Source organism: Plasmodium malariae (genome assembly GCF_900090045.1).
Source record: "Plasmodium malariae genome assembly, chromosome: 13".
In the NCBI taxonomy this organism is placed as follows: domain Eukaryota; phylum Apicomplexa; class Aconoidasida; order Haemosporida; family Plasmodiidae; genus Plasmodium; species Plasmodium malariae.
In genome coordinates this window covers 2,975,115-2,997,279 of record NC_041787.1, presented here as the reverse complement: position 1 = coordinate 2,997,279, position 22,165 = coordinate 2,975,115, and the positions used below count along the sequence as shown (strand labels likewise).

Here is a 22,165-nt window from a genome sequence, read left to right as displayed (position 1 = left end):
TAAACAAAATAAATAATTCTTTACATAAGAATGCTACTGAAATTGAAATTATACTAATAAATGCATACTATTTCTCGGAAATAAACTAACTGTTAATATTTGAACCATAACTCTAAATCTTAAAATTTTGTATATACGTTATAAAAAAAAAAAACTTGTTTTTGCTTTTTTTGAATTAAAAAAATTACGCTTTAAATATTATAGCTTTATTAATACTCAATATAAATTATTTGTATACTCATATATATGAAAGATAATGGTAAATATTTAATATATTTATGTACTACTATAAAAAATGCAACAAATATACATTTACACATGATAAAGTAATATCCCCCAAAATATATTCATTTTAATTGCTCCTAATGATTATTTCTATATTTTTAAATGTAATTTAGAAATTTAAATCTGTAAAAAAAAAAAAGTTTATTCATATTATGTTTTAATATGTAATGAAATTTAATTCATTAATCTAATATTCCATAGACATGAAAAATAAAAATAACTTATATTTTTTTATTTATTTTCAATATATTATGTATTTAATAAATTTTTTTTAAAATTTTATTATAACTTCAATTAGTAAAACTTATATAATAATTCGTTTCAGATTTCACTTAATTTTCCTAACATAAGTTTCGCACACTGATGATTGATCATAAATAATCCATAATTAATAACAATAACATTTTATTATATACTTATAATTTTATATTTAAGTGATTCAAAGAAATATTGAAGTATCTTAAAAATATCTTTACAACTAATGCTTTTTATAATATATATCACATAAAAGATATACTATAAATTAAGTATTATGTTTTTTCCTAAGTAAAAAAAGTATATACTCACATATCAATGTAATGTAATATATTTACCTTTTATAGTTAAAATAAAGAACAAAACACATTTATTTATTATTTAAAATTCACATTATATTTTTTAACAACCTATACAAATACCATTTTATACTAAAAAATAATTTAAAATAAAAAGCAAATATTTATTACAAGTATATATTATTTAAGTTCCATAAATCTATAATATTATATTATTGTATATTCATTTTAATGAAAAAATATATATTATAATAAAAATCTATTTATATGCACAAAAATATATATGCAACCACAATATTTAATTAAATTAAAACTTCCTATTAAAATACACACATAAGAAAATTAAAACATCAACTTCTGAAGAACATTAATATTATATATTATTACTATTTTGCAACAAAGATATAAAACTTATATAGGTTCATTTATAATATTTAATGAAATATAAATAGGTTTTGTGAGAATATCTTCAGCGATAGTACAGGTATTACTTCATATTTATAACTTCCTTAAAGAAAAATACATATTATTTATTATTAATTTTACTGAGCCATTAACTTAATTTTATTGTATTTTTCATTATTTCTTAATATCTTATTAAAAGCTATTATGAGTATAACACCTAATATAAGGATAATCACTCCAAATAACAACACATAAAAGTATTTTTCTGGTAAAACACTTTCTAGAAGCTTATTTTTATTTAATAAATCATAAAATTCTTTAAATATTTTATATTCTAGAATATTTTCCATTGACTCTAGTCCTTTTAATATTGGTAATCCTATTCCTAGGAACAAAAAAATTAAAAATAAAGTAACACCAAATCCATAACTTCTAAATTTAATTTTTTTTAAGGCTATATCATATATTCTTCTATTTTTGTCTATAATATAATCATAATCTTTTTTTCGGATCCATTTTCTTTCAAAATGGAAATGTTTTCCATCAAAAATTCCATTATTATTATCCATAACTTCTACATAATATTGTGCTGTACTTAATGAACATTTATTAGATTGTTTCTTTTTTGCTTTGGTACCTCTCACATTATAAGGTAAATATTTTTCTTCGTATTTCTTATTTTTTGGTATTCCTTCTTTTAAACACGCAATATGTGAATCACTATCCTGTTTGTATTTTGCTAATAATCGATAATTTCTTGAAGATAATTTTTTACTTTGATTAGAGTACTCATTCTGAGAATTGTTATATATCCTCTAATAAAAAGAAAAATAGTATATATTATATTTTCAATAAAATGTATATTCTAACTTTAAAAAAAATATTAACATAAATAAAAATAGAAATTTTTTTTATAATTCTTAGGAACTTAAATGTAATTAGCATACCATATTATTGTTAACATGACACATCCAGGTTAAATAAATAAACGCAGTAATTTTAATGAAAAATAGGAACCTTATTATTCGTTCCATTTTATAGAGAGTTAATATTATGATATATTCAATAAGTAATAAAATTAAAAATAATATAATATTCTTCTAATAACTAACGAATCCTTATATACATCTAAAATATATTTTATATGTTCTTTCTAAATTATTATGAAAATGTACATAGCTATAATATATTATACGAATTTTATAAAAAAAAAGAAATTTAATTATGTATTACAAAATTTTTATCTTAATTGTATTTTTAAAGAACTAATATTAATTAAAATAATATAATTTGAATTTATTATTATGTATTCAAAATATATAACGAAGTTATTTAATATAGTTTACTAATTAAATATTTTTGTTTAATGTTATATTCAGAAAAAAGTAAAAAAAAATATATATGCCATTTTTTAATATTTAGAAATATTGCGTTTATATAGAATATAGAACATATAGAACATATATATAATACATTTTTCTACATATTATAACAATAATCACTAATTATGAGGATGCTATTCCATTAATATTTATAATTTCATTAACATATTTAAGAACTAACTATTTTTAAAAAATACTTATTATAATAACAAACTAATAATATTAATAATAAATGAAAAAAAAAGTATTTTACATTATGTTAATTATAGTACATTCTTTAGTTACTCCTAATACACAGAGAATAATTTATAGATCACATTTTTTTTAAAAAATATTAATAATAATATACTAAATAACCTATGAAAAAGAATATTTTTTATGAGAAAACAATGAACGAATCTTTTTTTTTTAACGATAATTTTTGGAAATTGTTATTTTTATTTAAGTTTAATTTATGTCATTATTTCTAAAAGAAACATTTACAGAATTATCCGCATAATTTTTTTTTTATAATTTTTTTAATTAAGTATGTATATATATAGGTTATTAATATAGTAAGAAAGAGAAAAAAAGAGAATTAGCTTAAGAACGTCACATAAATATTACATTAATTTACATGGATTTAATAATAATTCAAATGAAATAAAATTATAAATAAGAATATTATATATAGCGTATAATATGTATATAACAAATAAGAAAGGATTACAGTATAATTTACCTAAGTGTATGATTTGGTAATTTTCTTATTGTTATTTTTATAAAGAATATATTATTTTTTTTATTAGCTTAAAAATGTAATATAGAAGCATATTTTAAAATTATGTCGCAATAAGTCTATATAAATATATAAAATATAATATTTTATTTAAAATTCTTTTAACAAAAAAATTTAGTATATCCCAATAATTATGTTCCTTGGGTAAAATAACCCTAATAATAGTAATTATAAAAAAATTATACATACAAAAAAGTATTATTATTATCTGAAATATAACATTATAATATTTTTCTATTTAAAATTTATTATTTCTCCAAGGTAATAATTAAAAAATTAAAAAAAAGTTGAAATAATACAAAATTTAATATCATGGAATTTTTATAGTTATACAATATTTGTGCATTTATTCTGACATTTTAAAAGACTCCTACTTATCATCCTTTAATTGTTACAATAAATTAATAGATTAACAGTTTACTCACAGCTAATATTTAAATATGCAATATAAACCACCTAACATTTAAAACATATAATAACCCACAGATACATTATAAAAATAAGCTCATTGAATAAAGTAATTTTACTGAACAATTAATTATAAATAGGATTTTCCTCTTTTTGTAACATGCATGATTTCAATAGATTTTTTGAACCATTTTATTTAAAATAATATATATTTTCTAAATTATTTATATTTTTTCTAAATTAAGAAATAATATACAATTAAATTAATTTCCTTATAAAATATTTATTTTTCTCCTTTAACACGTAAAACTTAAGTGAATCGTTCTCTTATATATATATGGTATTAATGTCATACGATTATTTCATTCACCTGCAGATACAATATTATTTTTTCAAGAGTTTATTCTAATTTTATTATTTACACTAATATATCGTATTTTTAGCTGATAAGATAATCGTATCTATAAGAATTTAGAGAAATCAATTTTGTTTTTGTTCATAATTATTGTCTAAAATGTAATTAAAATATTTTCACATATACAGAGGCAAATCTAATATATTTTTTAACTTGTTATATCTTATGATTTCTTCTATATTCTTAGTATTAAATTATCACATTAATTTAATTAATACTTTTACAAGAAAATATAGTATTAATTTTTAAACAACTAATTAAAACCTATATAGCAAAAACAAACAAAGCAACCGGCTTATGAATTTTTTAAAACAAGTAATTTTTTTTTTCTAAAAAGTGAAGCGCTATAAATATAAATTAATTAGTAATTTTAAACATAAAATACATAAATTTTTATACATCATTAAAAGAAAATTAACTATTTACATAATATATTAATAAAAATAAAAAATTAGAAAATATACATAAAACAATAACTACACATTAATATATTAATCTAGAAAAATTATATATTTTTTCATTACCCGTAGAGATAATTTATCCTTTTACATAGATAAAGACAATCATAATTACACTATTATAGAAAGAAAAAAAAAGTATATATACATAATATATATTAATGTTTAATTATATTTAATTTATTATTTTAATCTTTTAATAATGCCAAAATATATATATAGTATATTTATATGTTTTCTATATAATATATATTTAATTAATTTTTTACAATTATACGTAATAATAAAGAAATAAAAAGACATTAGTGCATCATTAAATTGTTAATATTAAGAAATCCTAAGTTATTAAGCAATTATATATAACCAATATTTAATAAAGTTATTATATTATTGCCTATTTATATGTTACATTTTATATTGTGTCAAAAAACTGATGTTTAATAAAAAGGGCTTTACTTTGGAATTTTTCCATTTTATATTTCTCATAAAACTCATTTAATATATTATATACAAAGTTTTCATTTATGTATATATATATATATATATATATACAATTATATATATTCATTTCGTGCTATTTCACACAAAATAATATATAATTTATTTAATTTAAAGCTAATTAAATGTTTTTCTAAATACATGAACAAATAAATATATTTAGCACAGAAAAAAATAAAAAAATATCACCAACTATTGGTTATACTTAAAATATAAATTAATACAAAACATCAATAGAAGTATATTAATTATTTTATCATATATTAATTATAACGCATAAGTAAATATTTTTCACAGGAATCTATCGATATACACAAATATATATATTAAGCGAAAGAATTTAATTAATCTGAAAAGATACTTTAAACTACAAATTTAAAAAAAATATTATGTTCAAATTCACAATAAAAGGCGTAACAAATTATTTTATTCTGTGCATCTTAGTGAAGCCAGGTACATGTACGTATATTTATGAAATTTTTAGCAATTATGAATATAATTATTAGTCATATCATTAAGGATGTCTTAGACAATAATTCATATTGTTGATTTAATTATAAAGAAAAATATTTCTTATAATATTTATCCTTTCCTGAACTTAATATTTTGATATTTTTTAACTTTTTTATGGTAGTAAATGATATATAATATAATCGTGACACCTATTATAAACAAAGGCATACAATAAATTACATAGTACAGAAATGGTATAGTTATAAACGTCCACGTTCTTTTTGCACCTTCCTTTCCTACACATCCACTTATCCACAAAATATCTAAATTGAGTTTATCCAAAAAATCATGTAGAGGACGCGACCATCCAGCCCCAATATTCTCCTTCAGTACAACTAACAACCATTTTATAAGCCCACAACTACAAAAAGAATCTAATATTAGATAGGTTGATAATAACAAGACCATGAATAAAGGTAAAACAATTCGTACTCTGCATTTTTTAAATACTGCTTTTCTGAAAGTTTTATCGCTAATTGTCCTATTTTTTTCAAGAAAATCTATATAATCAAGCTCTTTGAATATTTTTTTTTCAATTTGGGAATATTTTTTGGTTTCGAATATACAAGTTTTATTATTCATAAGTTGTTTATGAACTCCTGTATTTATTGATGAACATCTATTTAACTCCTTTTTATTTTCTGTGGTTTTTTTTTCATTATTAGTTATACATTTCTTTTCGTTCGATTCACACTTATATTTATGTTCTTTTAAACGCTCAGTAACTGAATCCTTATCATACTTATATTTTACTAGTATTCTATATGTTCTTGTAACTAGTGTTTTACCAAGGTTGTAATTTTCATCCAGGGACTTATTAAATATACTCTGGAAAAATAGAGTAAATATTTATTATATAAAGAATAAAATATTTTATACTAAAAAATCTTATTAATAAAAATAAAAAAATAAAAATGATAATAATCCAAATATTCTCAAATAATATGATCATACCGTATTATTCATAAAACACTTTGTCCAGGATAAAAGCGTAAAAGTAGAAATTTTAATAAATAAAAGTAAATTAATTTTTTGTTCCATAATATATTTTTTTAATACTGTAATACATTCAGAAACGACAATATTAAAAATAATGTAATATTCATTAAAGATAAAGACCCCTAAAATTAATTATTCTTTTTTTTTTTTATTATTATTTGTTTTTTTTTTTTTGTATAGCATCAATAAAAGCTATATAATTATAATCCTTTTTAGAGAAGACACCGAGAAAAATAACTCTTAATATATATTATAAAAGTTTTATCATAATATTGTTTTTAAAAAACTAATTACATTTAGATAATATAATTTTCATTGTTTTATAAATCTTGAAAATATACAATTTAATTTGGTTTAATTATAAAATAATTTTTTTTATTAACCGTTTTTAAAAATTAATAAAATAAGTTTTTTTTATATCTCTAAAAATTTATTTCGGGTAGTATATAGAAAGTACAAGTTTAAGAATGTATATACTATAGAATATAAGAAATATAGAATATAATTTATTTTATATATTAAAACAATAATAACTAATCTAAACAATGACATTCCATTAAAAACTCTAATTTATAAAAATTTATATTTTTAAAAAATTGATTATTTCTAATATAATACTAATGTTTATAATAATAGTAATAATAAATGAAAAAAATAAATTTATGTACGACACTTTATGACGTATTATTTATAATGTTCTCGTTATATAATCATATATAATATATATAATAATTAGAATTTATAGCATACTACCAAATCTATAAAACAATCTATATCTTTAAAGTAAATAAATTATAATTTTATATCTATCTATAATAATTTTTGAAAATTATAATTTTTAATTACGTTCAATCCATATTATTATTTTCAAATTAAATATCTTTAAATAGTACTATTTAGTTTTATTCTTTAACTATACACATATATACAGAAAAAATAAAATAATAAAACAAATATAAAAGTAGTGTATTCATACAATAACTGTTTTGACATTAGAATAATTTTTCTTAAATAATGAATTCATTTAATTCTGATAATAAAAAAATTATATAATATGTTTTCATAAAATATGTTTTGTGAACTATTTATTTTTGTCAATGCTATTGAAGAAATTTTTATAAAACACAACAAAAATATTAAGTTCTATAAGAAAATAATAATTATATTCATATCAATTTTCATTAAAATAACATAATACACAAAATAATTAATAAAATACTTAATATTACAACTATGTAAAATATAAAACAAATATATTATAACAATTTCATAGTAATAGTCAGAGAACTAAACAATCATAAATAAATTATAAAAGAATATATTATTCATTTACTCTTACAATTATTTTATTTAAAATAATTATCTTTATAAATATGACAATATTCCTAATAGTTAATATAATATGTATGCATTCTTATATATATTTAATATAATAATAAAACGTTACTTAATATATTTATAGACAAACGTATAATATAAGACTTGTATATATATAAATACATACAGAGTAAAAAACGCTCGTAAAAAATATTCTCACAATTTAATTAGTGCTAATTATAATATAGAGTTTTACGTATATATAAAACAACTATACACGTTTACATTTATAAGGGGCAAAAAAGAAAAAAAAAGAATGGATTTATAGATATTGTATATTAATATGTAATTAAATTTAATTAAAGAATTTAAACTTTAAATAGTACAATAAAAAAAAAAAACATAACACACTATTTTTCCAATTAATTTACATTTAATCAATTTTTGAAAAATTAAATTAACAATAAAATTAAACACAAAAATAAAATAATTTGTATTTTTAACTTACAAATTAATTGTGAAGACTTAATATCCATAGGTCACCGATTAATTAAAAGTAATGCAAACTTAAAAATTATACTATATTGTTATCTATATATAATTTCTCAATTGTATCATGTAGAAAATAAACTACAATTCTATTAAAATTATTTTTACAATAAATACATTTCATAAAGCATCTGATACAATAATTATCTTATAGAATATACATTAAGTTTTTTCTAAATTAAAAAAATTAATGTACTCGTATAATTGCAAATAAATACATTCACTATATTAAATGTAATTAAGACACTTTTATTGCTAATTTAAGAATAATACTATATTCTATTAATTATTTCAATAATTATCATTTTTTAATAGAACAAGATAAAAAATAGAAATAACCATATCTTAGTAAAAATATAAATTAACTTACTTCAATAAAATTATATGGGGTGTGTTATTATATATTAAATTTAACTCAAAATGATATATTTTTCATTAAACCTATTTAAGAATGCAAATATATATATGAAGATATAATATTTAACTAATCTTAAATATTAGTTTAACAAGAAAATTGCTAAATTTTAAAACATAAAAATTGGTTAAGAATAAAGAAAAAGATATTTTCTGTTTTAAAAGAATATTAAGTATACACTTATATTTTTAAAAAATTACAATAGTAAGATGTATGTTTATTATGTATAAAATACTAAAGTTGTTACTTATAATTCTTCATATTAATAAATTCCATAAGGTAGAAAATATATTCTTCGTTAACTATTTTATTCAGTCATCAACTTAATTTTTTCATATTTTTCATTATTAATTAAGACTTTAATAATCGCAATTATAAGTATGATAGTTAATATAATTATAACTACACCAAAAGGAATCAAATAAAAATATTCTTTAAAGGAATATACAAACTCTTTTACAGTTTCCCAAATATAACTAAATGGTTAATAGTCTTAAAGCTAATTCAACAGATCATATTTATGAAATAGAGGGAATCCTATTACCTACGATAAAAAGAAAAAAATTGTAACAACTCCAAATCCGTAACTTCTAAATTTTTTTTTTTTTTTAGTTATATCTCTAATTCTTCTGTTTTTTTCTACAAAATAATCATAAACATTTTTCATGATCAACTTCTTTGCAAAATAAAAATATTTTCCGTCAAAAGTTCTATTATTATAATCGGCGACTTCTGTTTAGAATTGTGCTTTATTTAATATATATATATTAGATTTTTTCCTTTTCTCTCTTAACACCTTTTCATTATTATATATAGCTTTTTCATATCATTCTCCTTTTTTTTCTATATCTTCATCTAACTCTATGATATTTGAATCCTTATTCTGTTTATATTTCACTAGTAATCAATAATTATTTATATTCACTTTTCTATTAACGTTGAAGTTTTTGTTGAAGGATTCGTTCGGTCCTCTCTAAAAAAATAATACAAACATTATTTTTTTAAAATAATAAATAATCCAGTTGTTAAAAATAATATTATTATAAATAAAACAAAGAAAATATTGGTAAGGAAAATATAATCCAATGGTATTATTATACCCTGTCATTGTAAAAATGTCATATCCATATTAAAAGGATAAAAGTAGAAAGTTTAACAGAGAACAGTATATTAATTTTTCGTTCCATTTATAAAATATTTAATATTCCAATATATTCAGTAAAGAAAAAATTAATAATAATATATTATACTTCTAATGATAAGACAAACTATATTTATTTTTAAAATTATTTTTTATTTATTCACAGAAACTTTATAAAATATAAATAACTATAATGCATTTCACAATATTGGAAAAGAAAAATAACACTAAACGCGTATTATATAGTTTTTTTCTTAAAATTAAAAAAAAAAAAGACTTACATTAAAATAAAATAATTTGAATGTACTCACAAGTATTAAAATATATACTTATATGTATTGCATCGAATATATTGTATTTTTGTGAATCATTTTAAGAATAGAGTTAACAAAAAAAAATGCATTATTTCTTAATATTTCTATGTATTGATTTTATATATAATATGGAATAAATTGAGTATAGAAAGTTCAGAACATATATAATATATTATACTTTATATTAACAGAATATTTACTATTTCCAGTGAAGTTTTCTTAATAATAATTCTAATTTTATAAAATTTATATCCAGGAAATACTAATATTTGCTAGTAAAAAGTATATTATTATAACAATACAGTAGTATTAACAATAAATTATGAAGGAAATATTTAATAAAACTTATTTAGTTATAATAATCATAATATATACAATCATTCATGTTCCTTAATATATTTATTAAAGTGAATTTATAATATACTCTATGATGTATAAAATAATATATAATTTATTGTTAAATAAATATTTCTTTTTTACTTGTTTAATGTAATTTTTGAATAGTATAATTTTTAGTTATGTATAATTTATAGCATTATGTTAAAGTGAAAATTTTTCATATTTATGTATTATATTCATTATCGATTTTTTTTAATTAAATATATACATTGACAAAGAATGATATTAAAAAAAAGAAAAAACAAAAAAGGTATAGAGTAATTCTGTTAGAAATATAATAATATAACTATGTGCCTCATATTATACTTCATCTGTTTAATTCGATTTATAATATATATACATATACTTTTTTGTTAACTATTTACTTTTTCTTACATATCCATATAATTTTTGTAAAATGGAATAAAATGAATAATTAAGTAATACAAAATTATAAATTAAAGAATTATAGGTATATTCTTATTATTTCGAAAAAGATAGAAATACTTATATATAATAATGCACTATATACAATCTTGTTGATATTATACAATATATGACTGCTATCCCTTGTTCATAAATTGAACACAAAAAATAAAATCATGTTTATAAATTATATATAAAAAAAGAAATCCTTTTTTTTTCTTATACATATTTAAAAATTTGGAGTTAAAAATATTAAAGAAATAGAAATTATCAATTTAAACGTTTTGTATTTTTATATATTCTTAAAATAAGGATAAATTTTTACTGAATATATTTATAGACAACAATAAAATATATTACAAATATATAACTAAATATCAACACAAAAAGAAAAGACTGTAGAAAATATCCATTTAGTTCTATTATCCCTTAAAGATAATTTTATCTTTTTACAAGTATATACATATATTTAAAATATTCTATGACGATAATGAAAAATTACAATTTATACATAAAAACTGTTAATGTATGATTTCATCTAATTCAATAATCTAGTTTTTCATTGAGATATATCATAAAAACTATATAAAGTATGTTTATTGATATATTGTTAATATAATATATATTCATTCAGTTTACATAATATATAATTAAAACTATAGTACGTAACAATAATAACATAATAATTGGTTTTAATTCTTCATTTTATTGTGAATACATAGAATTCCGATAATATTAAACAATTATAAATAACTCAAATATAACAAATATATTATTATATTATATAATTATGTATTCCTTTTTACAGGCTGATAAATAAACTGTATATTCTCTAAGGAGAATATTACAATAAATATATTTATAACTAATTTTTCTTAAAATTTATTTTGTATAAAATATATTAATTTTCTTTTAAGTAAATAAATATATAAATATAAATATATATATATATATATATGTGCAAAAAAATACTTTTACTTCACTTTATCATATACAAAACAAGACGCAATTATTTTTAATTTCTAACAAATAATGATCTAATATAAATTAATTCAACAAATAATTATTTCGTAGTAGAGCAATATAAAAAACTGAAACATTTTTTTTTTATTTTAAATATAAATTAAATCTTTAAATAAATATATGTAAATTGTACTATTATATATTAATTTTAACACATAAACATATATTTCTTATAAAAATCTATTTAATTACGCAAATATAAATATTAAACCATAACATTTAATTAAGATGGAACAATACATTAAATTATAATTTGAAAAGCACAAAAATATACAAATTCACCTGAAAACTTTGAACAAATTTTTTTAATATCTTGCATAAAAGGTGCCTATATATGTAAGTTCAACTATGAAAATTAGAAAATATGCTTATTATGTATATAACTACATATATATTACGGTTATAAATTCATATAAAATTGTACTCTACAAAAAATATATTATTACATATTACTCATTTTACCCTCTTCTCTTCATAATTCTCCTATGCTTTTTAATTTTTACAAACATGTAAACAATTCCTAATTCAAAAATGGCGAATAATATTAGGATGAACACGCAATATATTTTTATGTAAACGTCAGTTATATTCCCGTTCACTTTAAAATATACCATTATTGGTAATATTAATCCACAAGAAAATAATAAAAAAGGTAAATACATTAGTAATCCGTACTCCTTAAGTAAAACCTTTTTGCACGACTTATTAGTAATTGACGGATTTTTTCTAATAAAATCTATATAATCAAGATGTTTGAATAATTTTCTTTCAAAAAGAGTTAAGTATTTGCCTCGATATTTCAACATTCTCTGCTTGATATATCCTTTATTGAATTGCTCCTTATATAATGAACTTTTACTTGATTTTTTATTCTTTATTTTGTCACATAGGTTACTGTTAGTTATAACTTCTTTTTCGTTCTCATCATTTTTATGTATCATTCCTTTTAAGTCTTTATTCCTTGAGTCCTTATATTGACTACATTCTTCTAGTAATCTATAACTCTTTATATCTATTATTCGCTCAATCTTGTACTCGCCTACAAGCTTACTAAAAGTACTCTAAATAAAAAATAAATATTTATTATTTAGAAAAAGAAACAATTATATTCTAAGATATGATATTAATAAAAATAAGAAGTGCAAAAAATAAAAAATACAAAATACCTTAAAAAATATTATCATACCATGTCATTGTAAAGATAAAATATCCAAGTTAGAATAATAAAAGTATTAGTTTTAATAAAAAAGAGTGACTTAATCTTTTGTTCCATGATATAGATCAATAAAATTTTAATATGTTCATCAAGGATACAAACAACAACAATAAAATTTTTTTATAATTATAAAGGACATTATAAATATTTATTTATTTTTCTAATTATTTTATTTTTAATTTTTCGTGAAAATACAATAAAATGTACTATTTTTTACATCAGAGTCAAAGAAAAAATAAATTTTAAATATATTATAAAATTTTCATCTTAATTTTTTCTAGAAAAACATAATTTTCATTAAAACAATGTAATTATATTGCACTTATAAATATTCAAAATGTATTAATTATTTCATAGTAGCTTTATTATTAATACTTTATTTAGCATTTAAAAAAAAACAAAATTGTACCTCACTATTTTCTAAAATGGGATTTATTTAAATAATACAAGGTATAAAATGTAGGTAGTTTATATACTATCATGTATAATGACTATAATTATTGATTTAAATTAATTTTTCTTATTATTAATGCTCTAAGTAATACAGAATTTGTTTTAAAAAATATCGTTCTTATAATTTACTTTTTTTAATTATAAAAATAATTAAAAAAAACAATATTTAAAAGAATAGCATTCCATCATACAAATAATTAGATATTGATTATAACTAAAAAGAATATATAACTAAAATATATTGAACGTTTTAATATTATGTTCTTAGTATACAATATAATTTATGATCATGTTTATATTTTAAAAAGATGATACATATTAACGTCTTATATTTCTGTATCATAAATATACAATGTTATATAAATGGCATATTCCATAATATATATTATAATTATTCTATAATAGATTTATAAATTATCTATTTTTTCATACAAAAAAAATATTTATATTTATGAAAACAAAAACGAAAAAGAATAAATATTAGAATTGTTAAATATCTACAGCATAAAATTGTAATAACAGGAGTATATGAATTGAAATGTATTTACAAATAAAAATTATATGTTATATTACTTTTATGTAATTAAATAGAATAAAAATGAATATTACGAAAATCATGTATTCACTAATTTTTCTTATAAATACTTTATAACATATTTTTAATTTTTATTTTTTTTTATTTTACATGTACATATAACAAATGATATATACTAAAGAAATAAAATAATATATAAAAGAAACATAAATTGTTTTATTTAAAAATTAAAATTAGTAACAAATATAGGATATACTTTAATATTTTTATTATGCTTAGTTTATAACACATTAATTAACAATTATAAAATTATTATATATACAAAAAGTTATTCTAATCAAATGAAAAATATTTCATATTTCTTCTTTCAAAAAAAGAATTAAAAATAATAAATTAAAAAAAGAACGAAAATTATTAAATGTAAAGCAATTTTTAAATTAAAAAAAATAATATCATAAAAAAAAGAATAATTATGTTTTTATTCCACTGCTTTATATATGGTGTTATTTCTAATTTTATAGAATTCCTCTTTAGCATTCATTGAAATTAACATTTTTAATAGACTCATGAATAAATACATAAAATTCCACTTTCTAAATATTTTATATATTCATAAAATGAAGTAGGAATCTTTGAAATATTTCTTTTTTTTTTTAATATATTTAATTATTTCCATGTTATACTCCTAAATGATACGTTAATTTGACCTATTATATATATACATTAATCCTTTAACATTGTTCTATTTGCCTATAAATGTCATATAATATTAAGTCCTAATATTTTGTTAATAATCTATTATACTTTTATAATATCTTTTTAATATACTATATGATTAAGACCATAATAATATATAGTAATAATTTTTTTCAAAGAAATATTTTTTTTAAGAAATAACAAAAAATTATTAAATATTCTCTATGAGCATTTTATTACTTAAAAGATTCATTTTTAGTAATATATTAAGATTACTGCTACAGCTCATTATATATTTTAATTAAATAAGTACCAATAGTTCTACAAATTTATGCATGCATAGTTATGTAATATAATTAAACTCTTAATTGTACATTCATATACACATTTATTCCTACTTTATACATAATGATTTATTTTCATTTATATGTTACCCGTTATCATTTATGTATTTTTCCAAGGAAAATATTAGATACAGTAAACATTGACAATATTCATTCGTTACATATGTTTACTTGCACATATGTAATATAATGCTTAAATACTAATAATATTAGCTCAGTTTAATACTGTTTTTTTAATTTATATAAGGTTACCATAAAACTGTTAATTAGTTAAAAAACCTCAATTATTCATATATTAATAATAAATTATATTATACTTTACTATACAATTCTTTTTTATATGTATTGATTTTGTATTTATTTACATTAAAATATTTAGTAATATATATATTTTTAGTGTTATTGTTAGTATATTTCATATACAACATAACTGTCCTCTTAAATTTATATGTGAAACTGTTTTAACATTCTTTGTATCATTTTATAAATAAATGTATGACTAATCTAAAAAATTTTAAAAAAGAATATTTACACATTTATTTACTTGCATTTTTATTAGGAATTCATAAGTTTCTTTTTATAAATGTTAAGGTATATGTTAGACATGTTTTATCATCAGAATACATTAATCTACTATTCAGTAATTTCATGCAGTTATCTTCCTCAAAAAATATTTGCGTAAACAATATTCTTTAAGTTACAATCCGAAATATGAACTTTAATACACTATTGTATTTATCAAACATAAGTTCTTGTCAATATATCTGTTTATTATATAGGTACTTGTTGTCTTAGTATTAATATTCTAATTTGAATGTTCTTTTCTTTTATTATTTTTTCACTTCTTATTTTATTTATATATATGTTTTCTTTTTCTTAGCTTTTAACGTATCATCTTTTTTTAAAAGTATAAAATCTAACATTATTAAAAATTGAAAAATGTTTTAAATTAACATACAACCATTAAGGATTATTTTAATGCACCCTTGATAATAAAAAAGAAGGTATACCATATATTGATTATATTTATTGTTTTCATATTATAACAAAAATATTATTTAAATCACATAACAGCACATATTAAATTATTCATAAAACTAATCGTCATGAACATTATTGTATTACTTAAATTATTCTTAATATACTTAATATTTTCATGAACATAAAAAATATGTATTCAATATTTCCACCTTGGTGCAAAATATATATATAAAAATAAATATATATAAAAACTTTTATTTGCACAATTCTCATCTGAGATGTGGTGAATATTATTATCTAAAAAATTCCCAAATTAATTTAAATTTTCGAATTTATTTCACTTTTTAAAAAAAATATATTCATTCACAAATTCTTAACTTAATAAAATGTTTAAAATCCATTTGATTATATGATATTACCACGTTATCAATTGCAAATATACTACATGTTGAGTTTTGAAAATTTATTAAAATTATATTAAAAAATCCTTTATAAAAATAAATAATTTAAATCAAATTAAAAAAATACATATTTGTTTTCACATACGTATTTTACATTATAAATATTATTATATAAATATATTCAACATATAAAGTAAAAGTAACTGATAGCAAAAAGTTACAATATATTCTGTGCTGTTAATAAAAATTTATACCATTAAGAATGAATATATGTATGAACTCGGAGCGAGAATATTATTCCATGATAAAAATGTGTTATGTAAAATTAAATTGATGCTCTCACAAAAAGTAATCTTTATATATAATATTTTGAAAAATAATATATATATATATATATAATATATAAAAAATTAAATAATATAATAGAATATTGAAATATTTAATGTTATCTAAAAAGTGAAAATTAACGTAAGATATATATCTATAAGAATAATTTATAATAAATATTTAAGTAATTTTTATAAAACTGAATAAACATCTTATTCTAAGTAAATATGACAATAAATATACCTAGTACAATTTAGTTACAGTTATTTATATTCCTCTAAATCAATAATGAACTATATGGTTTATTTTTAAAACGATTAAATTTTATTATGTATTTATATTTTAATATTTAAAATATTCATAAATTTAAATGTGTATTAAAAGCACAATTGTGATGAAAAAGTATTATAATGCATTTATCATAATACAATCTACTGTAAAAATTATTTAAAATTACTTTTTACAAAATCAAGAAAGAATATACACTCTTTTCATTTATATAATACGAAAAAAAAAAAACACTTACAATCAATTTAAAGAAAATAATATATTTTTTAAATAAAATCTCCAAATATTAATTTTAGGATAAAAAAATAAAAGAGATGAAAATAAATTGTCCATTTTTTATTATTAACATGAAATTTTTGATTAATTTTATGAAATAATACTAAATGTGCATTTTTATATGGATTTTATGGAACATATATATATACATATATTATATAAAAAAAAAATACTTATATACACATACACACACTATTCTACAATATGAAATTACGCTAAAACAATTCCCTAATTAGCATATTTAAAAAATAAAACATTGAAAATAGCTAAGGATTAAAAATTCATTCTTCTATATTTCATATCAAAATAGTTAGATATAAGTATTTGGTATTATAAAAATTAAATAATTGTTTCCACAATATATATATATATATATATATATATATATATATATATATATATATATATATTATTCTTAATGATACCACCATCTTCTTACTACATACCAAATGTTTTTCTTACCAGAAGAATTAACAATATTATAACATATTTTTAAATTATTTTCCTTTTGTGTTTAAAATTTTTCAATCTTTTTCGAAGTATAATAAATACCCGATACGGACAAAGGATCATCTAACACCAAAAATACAAAAATTTCTGATCATATCTCGAAATTCCTAAATTTTTAGGAATTTCTGATATTGTACCAACGCGAGTAAATGGTGAATTTATGGCAATTTTTGATTCACAAAAGCAATTAATTATAATAAAAATATGAATCATATTAAAAAAACATAAAAGGGTATGATAATTCTTAAATATTTCTCCCATTACATCATTTTTACTGCGGTCCTTTTATCAATTTTCTACTTATTCTTAATTTTATCTATGGATATGTAATTAGCTGAATATATTTATATCAAGAACTAAATCTACCTCATAAAGTGAACATAATTTTCTTTTCTTAGCCAATTTATTACTTTCCTCTTTTTTCAATAAAATCTCTTTTATTATTTTTCTACGTGACTTAAAATCTTTGTCACTTTTAGATAATTTTTTTTTTTTATCTATTATTTTAGTGTCATCCACATCACATACTGTAACATTAGTTGAATTTACATCCAGTGAATTTTCAGATAGGAATCTATTAGTTTTCACACCTAAGTATCCATCTATTTTGTTATTCTTATCCCCAGACTTATCAGAGTTACACTAAAAAAAAGAAGGTAATCATTTATTATTTACATGCTTATCTCTATAATAAGAAAATATAATATTTAAATATAAAAGGTGAAAACAACAAAAAAAATAATAAAAGTAAAATTATTTAATGCAGCATTATTATTATAATGGCATATTCAAATTAAAATGCAAAATGCAAATATTTTAATAAAAAAGTGGTACATAAAATTTTCATTCATTGTACATATCAGTGTTATTATAAGTTGACAAAAAAAAATATTATCTATAGTTTAAATGCAGCAAATTATAAATTAAACTTCTTATATTATTTTTAATTTTTTTATTTTAATTTAAAAGTAATATATTGAATCTATATATACATAACTCATATTAAAATTTACAAATGAAAAATGACTTTAAAATCGATTTGGTATCATTTTTATATAAAGATATATTACATAAAAATAATAACAAAATAAAATAGTACGAAGTAGAATATTAAAAAAGATGAAAAGAATATACATTTTATTCAGTCATTGATAAAAGTTTATTTATTTAAAAAAAAATACAACATGTATAAAATTTACACATATATATATTCAGATTCGAATTATGAACTTTTACAACGCATTCAAGTAGTAATTCTAATTTTATACATATTTTTTGCAAAGTTTCCTTTTATAATTATATAGTATTAAATATTACGATAATATAAAATATAGAAAAGTTATACGAATTTATAAAATATATTCTTTATTATATAAAACATACATTAGTATACATCTAAATAAATACATATTTTTTTATAAACCACTCTGTGTTAATAAAATATGATTTATTGTTACGAGGAAATCTCTGAATTTACGAATATTTTTATATGTACTAGTATAGTAAGTATTATTCTTTTGTATAATGATTTTACATTATAATAATTTATATCTTAATAGGATTACTATTTATTATTATATAATAGAATATGTAAAAATTGCTAATTTCCATATATTATTTATACTTTTTAAAAATGAATATAAATATACATGTAAAAAAAAATATTAATATAATTATGAAATAGATGGTTAAAAGGAATTTAGAATAAAAATATTTCATATAATTTAATAATTTTAGATATATTTATAGCCATATATTACTATAAATAAAATTAACAAAAAGAGCATATATAAAACATATAAAAGAATCACAAAAAAAAAATTTATCAATATTAAAAATTTACTAATTTTTGATATGAAACCATTTATATAAATATTTTAAATATATGGTTTAGTTTTAATACATACTATGAATAACATATTTTAAAAATTAAATAAAAATAATAATTCTTTTTATATAATATAAAAAAATTTCTTTACAAAAAATTTATTTTTCATCCTATTAATATCTCTCTCTATATATATAATACAGGGGATAATAGTTATAAATTTATTATATTTAAAAAAATATTATTATCAAAAAAAAAAAAAAAAAAAAAAGTTATATTAAGCTTATTTCCATATATAAATATCTAAAAAAAAATTTATATTAAGTTTGTTTTCATAAGTAAATAATTAAAAAAAAATTAATAAATTTAAATAATTTTCTTGAATTATTCAAGTTCTAAAAATTGACATATTATATGTTTATTCTATTAGATTTTATGTACATAACGTAACGTTATACATGGCACTTCTTTTTTATGCTTTGAGCACTTTCATCATTTCATTCATATATATTTTAAACATCAATACAATAATGTTTACATAAGAAAAAATTTAATACATAACATTTCCTAAAGAAAGCAGCATACAACATTTACTACGAAATAAATTACAAAAACTAATTTTGTATTATATAATAAATTTTGTATGTTAATTTGAACATGCGCTCAATAATTTTAGTGGATATTAATTTTTCTTAAACTTTTTTATTTTTTTTTATGTATATTTTACTGTAAAAATATATAATTTTTTTTTTTAACGTTGAAATAGTTAAAAATAATTTATTTATATAATAATTTATACTCGAACTTGAGTTAAAGTTTTATTTATGTTTTTTTCAACGAAAAAGGGTAATATATAATTTTTTAGTCACTTATCTTTATTTTCATATATCTGTTTTTTTTCTTTTTCATTTTTTCATGCAAATAATTATATTAAAATATCGAATGATTAACATTTTTTAATGTATTGTGTACCTTGCAATTATAATATATTATTCTAAAAATTACTATGTTATAATAATAAATATTTTAATAACATATTTAATATGCAACTTGACTTATATGGGTAAATAATAAATGCATTAGTGGATACAGTTATTGGTATAATCATAAACTTTTTTTTAATAATTATATAAGCAGTGTTATTGCAGTGAGATGCTGTTTCATTCAAGAATAAAAATAAAATAAAGAAAAATATATATATTTTTTAATTCAATAAAAAACTATTAAGAAAGATAAAATAATGTTTAAATAAAATTTAAAATATATATAATATTATAAAAATAATTATTCTAAATTTTAATTTATGATTTATATCACGACTATATTTTGTGGTGCATATAAGAATATTAATTTATGTGATATTTTTTTCTTTATAATTAAATTTAATAGATTCGAATATTCAGATACATTTTTATATTAAATACAAATATAATATATCCCTTATATTCGAAGCTTTAACAAAGCATAAAATATAAACACTATACAATGTCTTCTGTGTAACTGCAAGAAATAATATAGCTCTTCCAATACATTATTAAGACATATGGTGACTTAGAACGTTCCATTACTGTTAAATATCAAAGTTTTATTTTTCTATTTATGAGACATAATGTTAGAGCATTTTATAATTGAAGATATTTAAAAAAAAAAAAATTAAAAGAAAGTTACATAAAACACAAAAGAAGTAATATATATTATTAATAAAATAAGTCTTTTTTTAATGTCAATTCTAGAATTGCGTTAACACCCATAAATTAATTTTCTCTTTTTATCTATTCTAATTATTAATGAAATGCTAAAATAATAGCACAGATCATGTGAAGTAATTAAGTATAACTTTTCCATTATTTAATCCAAAATAAATAAAAGAATCCAGAAAAATATCCATTAATATTTTATTAATTATGTTCCAATTACTTAATCTCTCAATAATATAAAAAATAAATAAAATATATAGATTATATTAGTATAAATTTTCAAAAAAAATATATATTCAAATAATTTATGAAATATTGAATAAACACTTCATTTAGGTGCAAAAATAATATAACA

The 22,165-nt window shown here is 17.6% G+C and overlaps 3 protein-coding genes and 2 pseudogenes across 3 annotated transcripts, besides 2 other annotated features; all 5 read right to left on the bottom strand.

The window, feature by feature from the left end:
* Positions 1 to 1,381: 1,381 nt before the first annotated feature.
* PmUG01_13068500 (fam-m protein) lies at positions 1,382 to 2,278 on the bottom strand (the record flags this gene model as incomplete). Its single annotated transcript, XM_029007647.1, has 2 exons — positions 1,382 to 2,059; positions 2,192 to 2,278. 2 exons carry the CDS (start codon positions 2,276 to 2,278, stop codon positions 1,382 to 1,384), a joined length of 765 nt encoding a protein of 254 aa, XP_028864015.1.
* Positions 2,279 to 5,765: 3,487 nt separating this feature from the next.
* On the bottom strand, positions 5,766 to 6,737 carry PmUG01_13068400 (fam-l protein; the record flags this gene model as incomplete). The annotated part of the gene is made up of 2 exons (XM_029007646.1): positions 5,766 to 6,524; positions 6,651 to 6,737. The coding sequence occupies 2 exons, from the start codon at positions 6,735 to 6,737 to the stop codon at positions 5,766 to 5,768; spliced, it is 846 nt and encodes a 281-aa protein (XP_028864014.1).
* Positions 6,738 to 9,283: 2,546 nt separating this feature from the next.
* Positions 9,284 to 10,163, bottom strand: PmUG01_13068300 (annotated as a pseudogene).
* Positions 9,284 to 10,163: a sequence feature (fam-m protein, pseudogene).
* Positions 10,164 to 12,716: 2,553 nt separating this feature from the next.
* PmUG01_13068200 (Plasmodium exported protein, unknown function) lies at positions 12,717 to 13,531 on the bottom strand (the record flags this gene model as incomplete). The annotated part of the gene is made up of 2 exons (XM_029007645.1): positions 12,717 to 13,319; positions 13,445 to 13,531. 2 exons carry the CDS (start codon positions 13,529 to 13,531, stop codon positions 12,717 to 12,719), a joined length of 690 nt encoding a protein of 229 aa, XP_028864013.1.
* Positions 13,532 to 18,264: 4,733 nt separating this feature from the next.
* Positions 18,265 to 19,136, bottom strand: PmUG01_13068100 (annotated as a pseudogene).
* Positions 18,265 to 19,136: a sequence feature (Plasmodium exported protein, unknown function, pseudogene).
* Positions 19,137 to 22,165: the final 3,029 nt, after the last annotated feature.